Source organism: Bipolaris zeicola (assembly GCF_000523435.1).
Source record: "Bipolaris zeicola 26-R-13 unplaced genomic scaffold scaffold_481, whole genome shotgun sequence".
Lineage (NCBI taxonomy): Eukaryota > Fungi > Ascomycota > Dothideomycetes > Pleosporales > Pleosporaceae > Bipolaris > Bipolaris zeicola.
In genome coordinates this window covers 1-6,902 of record NW_006912530.1, presented here as the reverse complement: position 1 = coordinate 6,902, position 6,902 = coordinate 1, and the positions used below count along the sequence as shown (strand labels likewise).

The following is a 6,902-nucleotide window of genomic DNA, read 5'->3' as shown; positions in this document are numbered from 1 at the left end:
CTTGAACGTTCGACATTATATGGTGTTGCATTTGATGCTGTGATTCAATGAAATTATATACGAGAGAAACGAGTTTAAGACAAGAGCAAAATGATATCAAGATGAAAAGAAAAGACAAGGCTACCAGCAATAAATAGAACACGCACTACAGGACGTTAAAACCGAATAAACGAGCACTCCGACAATACTTCAAACAAAACCAAGCCGCACTTCATAACCTCCCATCAAGCCATCAAGAAACCCAAATTAACACCCCGGTCCGCAGACCACCCTGACCAGCCGCCTGCACAGCACAAACATAACAAGGCCCACCCGCCCTCCGTATAACCGCATTCTTCCCCCTCTCCGAACACCAAGCTCTCGCCAACAACTCTGCTCCCTTTCCCGTAGCATTGATCACCATGACATCGATATCCTCGGTATCCTCAGCCGTATGATCCCTCAGCTGCTCGATCGTCCAAATGTTCTTCTCACTATATCTATGTAGCTCCCTTAGATGAATTTCATGGGCGCCCTTTGGACCAGGACGACAGGGCGGAGGTGTCACGAAGACGGGGTTGGTGAAGAGTTTGTATGTTTGTAGGTCCGGGCTGTCGTCTCGTTTGAAGACGAGTTGCGCAAGGTACATGACTTTTTCTTCGTCGTCGATGGAGCCAATGCCTATGTTGTTGCGATTAAGCTGTATGGTCTTCAATTCGCAAGTGCTGACTTGCTTGACGGGGGGCTCAGGGACGATCCAGTTGCTTGCGTTGCGCATGTCGGCCATCCAGGGCTCGATTTTTTCGCCTTCTTTCGGCTGTGTGTCGTCGTAGCCGCGGCCGGAGCTGCTAACTATGATTGGCGCACTGGGGTCTCGGGATATGTGTTTTACGAGACTGAGGTTCCGCGCTTTTAGTCAGATGTGGTGAGGTTTGTCTGCGTCTGCAGGGGCTGGGGACAGGAATTCTACGGGTGGACAAGGCCCAATCCACCCGCAGAGAGAGATAAGGCCTGGGAGACAGCCCAGAACTCGACCGAGTACTGTGCGGACTCTCCAGTATGATTTCTTTGGGAGGGAGAGACCGCAGTCGAAGAAGGCGGCTATACCAGTCTTTTCCTTGATGGATGGTGTGCACAGGATCAATGCGGTCATGATCTTGAATGCAAACCATTGACCCGGAAGTATCATGCCAAAAAGCCAGTCGTGCAAGTCTGCAGGAAGGGTTTGCCCCCCTCGCAAGTCACTGTATGCTTCTTCTGCGTAATTCCTTACCTCGTTGATCCATGGCCACTTCATCTTCTCGGCAAACAGCAGCAGTCCTTCGACCTGTTGCTCATGGCAGCGCGAGTGCATTTCAACCCCCTTCATCAACGTGTCGTAGTCTTGTTCAACGTATGCTTTTCGCAGCCCTTCGTGCTTCTTCAAGTCTTTCTCTTCGTCGATTCTCCTGAGCTCAGCTTCTTGTTGGGCTTTTGCGTTGGTTAGACCAGTTCGCATGGCGGCGGAGACATCGTTGCCTGCGAGCTCAATGGCACGCTCAAAGGCTTGGATGCCTCGTTTCGTGAGACCACATTTCGTATATGCAGAACCAAGTCTGGACCAGGCTTTTGCATATTTCGGGTCGATTCTTGTGGCGACGTATGCATCTTCCATGGCGTCTTCGAAGTTCCCCAGAGAATATGAGGCAGCCGATCTATTGCAACGATATGTAGCATCCTTCAGGTCGATCTTCAGCGCTTCCGTGTAAAACTCAAAGGCCTTTTGGAACATATTCTCTGCTAGAGCCTCATTGCCTTTTTTCTTGAGATCTTCGGCTTTGGTTTTCTCTGTTGCGTTCTCTACACCCTTCAGGTCTGCTAATCTGAATCTTGATTCTCCGAGCACTATTTCTACATTTCTGAGCCAGAGGTCGCTCACGATTAGGGATGCAAGAACTCGAGGGGTGAACCCTGAAGTCCAACCACCATCAGTCTTACTCTCTAGTCGCCGCGCAAGCTCCTTGGCTAGGATGACTTGCCAGAGTAAATTCCAGATACCGCCACCGTTCTTCTTTGGATTGTTCCATTCGAGGCAGATGCTTGATGTGCCAAGAAAATTCACAAAAATGTCGGAGCAATTAAGCATGCTGTATAAATCATATCCATAAGATCTATTTCACGATTCCACCCGAGTTTACCAGCGCCTTTCTGGAGTTCGTCGATACGGCGTAGCAGCTTTTTAGCAGTAATGTTTCCTGGATCAGAGGTATTGGTGAACACGGTGGACTCACGAGGGTAGTTGGTATCTTCGTAGTCCCATGCATCAAGCGCGAATCCTTTGACTGTGACAGTTCCTGGGTTGACGTTTTCGTATTCCGAGTTGCTTTCGACGCTGAACAAAACATTGTCGTCTTCAGTGCCCAAGTCATAATCTTTTTCCTTTCGTTTGGCGTGGAACCTCTTTCTCTTATATAGCTCTGTTGTTGGTTAAATTAATGTATTTTAATGTTGAGCAGTACTCAGAGACTTACCAAAGCATGCATGTATTGGCTCTACATAACCGTCTTCATTTCGCGACCACCAGCGATCCTCTCCTTGCCCCTCGTAATAAACATACGCCGATACCTTGGAAGAATAACTTTGCGGATCGTGAATACTAATGGATAGGGCACCTTTCTGTTTTGCCGAGCAATATAACTCAATTTGTTCCAGTCTTTTCTCCAGCACAGTCATTTCCGGATCGACAGTTGTCTGCGCGTCGTCACCAGCTTCTGCAGATTCATTTTCGATGTTTCCGACTCGATCAAGGTCCTCCCAGATGTCCTCGTCTGCTTCTCTCAGTCCTTCTATTACAGTGCTTCTCTCAGTGAGTAACTCTGATCTCACGGTGCTGGCACCCAAAGCCTCTAGCCTGGCCGATGCAACGTCAGACAGCACTTCATGGTCTTCTGACGTCGCTTCCTGCAATAGCTGAAGTTCTTCAACAGCAGCACTATTCTCCACATCTATCCTCAACGCCTCCGCAACCTGAAGCCGTGATCCCGGAAACAAGCTCTCCAGATTATCGTTGAACCCCTTGATCTCCATGATCATAGTCTGAAACTTGCATCTATCATGAATAGCCCACAACGCCTTCTTCATCAACTTTGTGTCTTTCTGTCTATCCCTTGCAGCCCTTCGCAGATTCTCATACGGCCTCCTGAATACTGCACCCAAGATCCCAGGCCCAACCCCGACATCGATACTAGCATTCTGCGTCTGGCCCTCCGACGGCCGGAGCCCGTATTTACTCTGCAGCCGCTCCGAGTTATCGAAAATGTGCTGGATACACCCAAGGAGTCGCATCACTGTCTCATTCACATGGCTCTGCTGGAGTCGCGTATCAGGTTGCGTTGTCGAATTCTCTCTATCCAGGCCTATCGTGTCGCCCCATGTCACCAGACGGATTCGCTCCACTTCGAGCTTCACACGGAGAAGCTCGTAGTCTATACCATAGCTGCGTCCGGAGTCGACAACCTCGAACACCTCTACGCATGTCTTCCAAAGGGCAACGACACCCAGAGCCAGGCCTGCGGCTTCGGTCATGATTTGTATGAGGGTTGGGGAAAATGGTTCATTGCATGTATTCGCGCGTTTTGTAGGAGCTATGTTGTAGCCTGACCCCGCTCGTATTCCTCGCGTTGGCGAACCGGTCAGACACAGCCACTCTGTGCCGTCTTGAAGCTCAGCCTCGCAGAGCGCCTCAACACACCACCAACGTCCATCCCTGCAGGCCGAGAACGGTGTACCTCCTCGCCCTAGAGTGCTACCACAGTGTATTGTTTGATAACATAGTCAAGTCACGACCTATGTAACCTCGGAGAGTAGATATACGATGACATAAGCCAATTAGTGTCCATAACCAAGCGGTGCGATGCTGCTTCAAAGCGCCACCGATATCCTGAAGAACATAAAATACAAGGGAGTGAAATATGAGCTACTGTTACAAGGCTATGCACACAAAACCGAAATTTAATGCAGCACAATTAACAGATACCCGTAACCCAGAACGTAAAGTCTAACGGATATCACGGCAGGCACCACAGTAATATAGTGGTCAGCTTTTCTGCTTGCCAAGTACTTGACAACTCCTGGGAGACTGGGTTCGATTACCCGATGGAGAATTAATTTTTGTGTTTTGGTTGTAGTCTGAATTCTTCACTCGTGGTGGGGCAGTGGACTGGTCTGATTGCAATTTTAGCTGCATATTACAATTGTTTCCGGACGGGTTTTTGAGCAAAAAGAAACGCGATTTGACTGGCTCTAAGAAACTCAACACCAACTGGCCTTACTCGTGCCCAGGTGTGAGAAATTCTTGTATTCAGATATCGCTTGATCACGTGACGGACACCAAGATCGCCGCCAGCCAGACCAGCCAGGAAACCAGCCAAAAACGAGAGAAACTGGCCAAACCAGCCAAACCAGCGAGGTCGTTCAGGTCAGCCACGTCAGCCACGTTAGCCAAGTTATCCAGACCAGGTAGGGTAGCTAGTGTCAGTATTTAACGGCCTAGCTGGTTGTGCTAAAATGGAGCTGAAGCTGTACCCCTCTTCAGCACCGTGAGCTGAGCTGTCAAATACTCGTCTTACATATGATATTTCGGTTCGACTGATATAGCTACTAGGAAGAACCTAGACAACAACACCATGAGCTCCATGCTTCAGGCCACCTGACTGATAAACAGCGACTGGACTCTAACCATCTAGGTAAAAAGTAGACATATTTTTGTTTTAAAGTTACCTTATTCTTCATTTTGCTTGTGATAATCAACTACCTGTATCCAACTCTAATATATCTGAAAACTAGTTTCTAGTCTGTTATTAGCTTACGTTCGTTGTGATATACTCAGCCTCAGCTACATGGTGGCAACTGGCCTTAGCTGAATGATATGCAATGGGCATCAGCTGAGTGATAGCCTTAGCGCAGCTGCGCAGTCTATCTGAATTTATATCATCCAGATTAGTATTTATATAAAGTTTAACGCTTAAGCCGAACTAATTGCTTCTGTAGCCTTGCATCGGTTTCCTGAGTGGATCAGTAGTAGATGCTGCTAAAAAGACGCACCAAAAAGAAATCGAAATATTCAAACTTGATTACGTTATGGCAGCGCAATGTATCTGATATAAACCAGATATCTGATAGTATGCCATCTCCTTGCTTTCAGAACTCATCAAACTCATATCAATACTACTATTTTTTCTCAATTCTATACAACTATATTCAGTTCGATGGCCGGTACCTCTAGCAGGTTGCTACAGAATCATATCACCCATGGTAGAAAAGAACCGAGTGCAACAAACTGCATTCTGAATGAAGACGACTCGGGGCGGTGCACGGTCAACAAAGAAGTTATCAAAAAAATCAGTCTCAATGATATCTCGGTCGGCTTGGCTGTCCTAGCAAATGTATCCATGTTTACGGTTTTGGTGGTGGCCGTCTTTGTGCCAATCCGTTTCTCCGGCTCAACAGGCAGCCATGGATCACTCAGCACGGTGGAAAAGACAGTATATGTTACAGTGTTGACAACTCTGGGAACTATGTGCAGAGCTTTTACATTATCCCGACTGCGACAGTTATGGTTAAGGATTTTCGATTTAGAGCTCAATCGCGGCTCGTCTCTTCTCCAAATTGACCCACGGTGGCGGACCGCTCTTGATATTGGAACCGTACAGGAGTGCCTGGGACAATGGCGGGTCTCTGCTTCATTTACCATCTCGATCCTTACCGTCACTGCATTTGTCACTGGTCTGAGTTACAACCAAATCGAGGAAACAACAACTTTCTCATACTATCTACCAGAAGATTCTACATCAGGATGTATGGGTGTGGACGCTTCATCATTGAATGGAATGTATTCGGACATGTTATGGCAACTTCCAAACGGTTCGGAATACAAAGTTTTCCCATACCTGGACTTCTGTCCTACCTCTCAAACAATGCTGCTGATCGGCGGTATAAACACAAAAGACCCACAGAATTATGGCTATGGAGACCTTGGGGTCGCGGTTCAGTCTGGGGCTCAAGGCGCCCCTGGCTCATTCTATGCACCATCGTTTCCCAATCCAGTTTCCGCTCTACCAATTGGACTCAACGACCTCATAATGCAACACGGAACCGCTTTGGTTAGTGTTCATGGATGTTCACCCACACTTTTACACAATCCTTTCTCATGTCGAACAATAGGCGTAGAATTCGACCCTAGCACTTCGTTGATTAAGACTGGAGACCGGAATTGCTCAGCCAGCGGAACAATGAATGGTAATGAGAAAGGTGATTATAGCGGCTATGCTTATGAGATCTGCCCCACTGGAGAAATTGGCGAGGCAACATTAGTGATAGCTCACATTGGTGTTGAAGCCCTTTACGCCGCAGAAGCAATAGGCGACCTTGAAAAGATAAAGGAATGGAGAAAACCAGGTGATCCTGAGGGATATGATGACATCTACTGGCTTTACGGCATTCGATGTGACATTCGCGTGTCAATTCAACTTCGAGAACTCACCCTAACGATGGCGGATGGTGCAAGCAGCACAGGTGCCTTCACACGTACCTTGAACGCAGGCAATCAGTGCTCTATTCCAGCACGATTTGGTCTGAACCAAATCAAGGCCACAGCAGCTATGGGGGCCTTTCATCTACTATATGCTGGTTGGATGAACAACCTACGGATGGTGGTCCTAAGTTCGAATTCAACAGAGAACTATATTCGCAGTAAACCCTACTCATTCAACAATTCTCAATCAGCACTATTATTATTATTATTATTCCATTATAGTCCTGTATCAGCCGTTGGCTATGTAAGACTTTGGCCAAAGGCCGTTCTATCTAACTAGTTACAATTTGGTACGTTGTGCTGTATTGCGTGACTATGGTGCTTCGGCCTTTGTCTAGTTAAGCTAGTGCTA

The 6,902-nt window shown here is 47.5% G+C and overlaps 2 protein-coding genes across 2 annotated transcripts; one reads left to right on the top strand and one right to left on the bottom strand.

The window, feature by feature from the left end:
• Nucleotides 1-232: 232 nt before the first annotated feature.
• COCCADRAFT_42093 (uncharacterized protein) lies at nucleotides 233-3,543 on the bottom strand (the record flags this gene model as incomplete). Its single annotated transcript, XM_007720447.1, has 6 exons — nucleotides 233-888; nucleotides 958-1,497; nucleotides 1,774-2,105; nucleotides 2,147-2,435; nucleotides 2,490-2,655; nucleotides 2,812-3,543. The coding sequence occupies 6 exons, from the start codon at nucleotides 3,541-3,543 to the stop codon at nucleotides 233-235; spliced, it is 2,715 nt and encodes a 904-aa protein (XP_007718637.1).
• A 1,865-nt stretch (nucleotides 3,544-5,408) lies between these two features.
• Nucleotides 5,409-6,712, top strand: COCCADRAFT_10234 (uncharacterized protein; the record flags this gene model as incomplete). The annotated part of the gene is made up of 2 exons (XM_007720446.1): nucleotides 5,409-6,543; nucleotides 6,606-6,712. The coding sequence occupies 2 exons, from the start codon at nucleotides 5,409-5,411 to the stop codon at nucleotides 6,710-6,712; spliced, it is 1,242 nt and encodes a 413-aa protein (XP_007718636.1).
• Nucleotides 6,713-6,902: the final 190 nt, after the last annotated feature.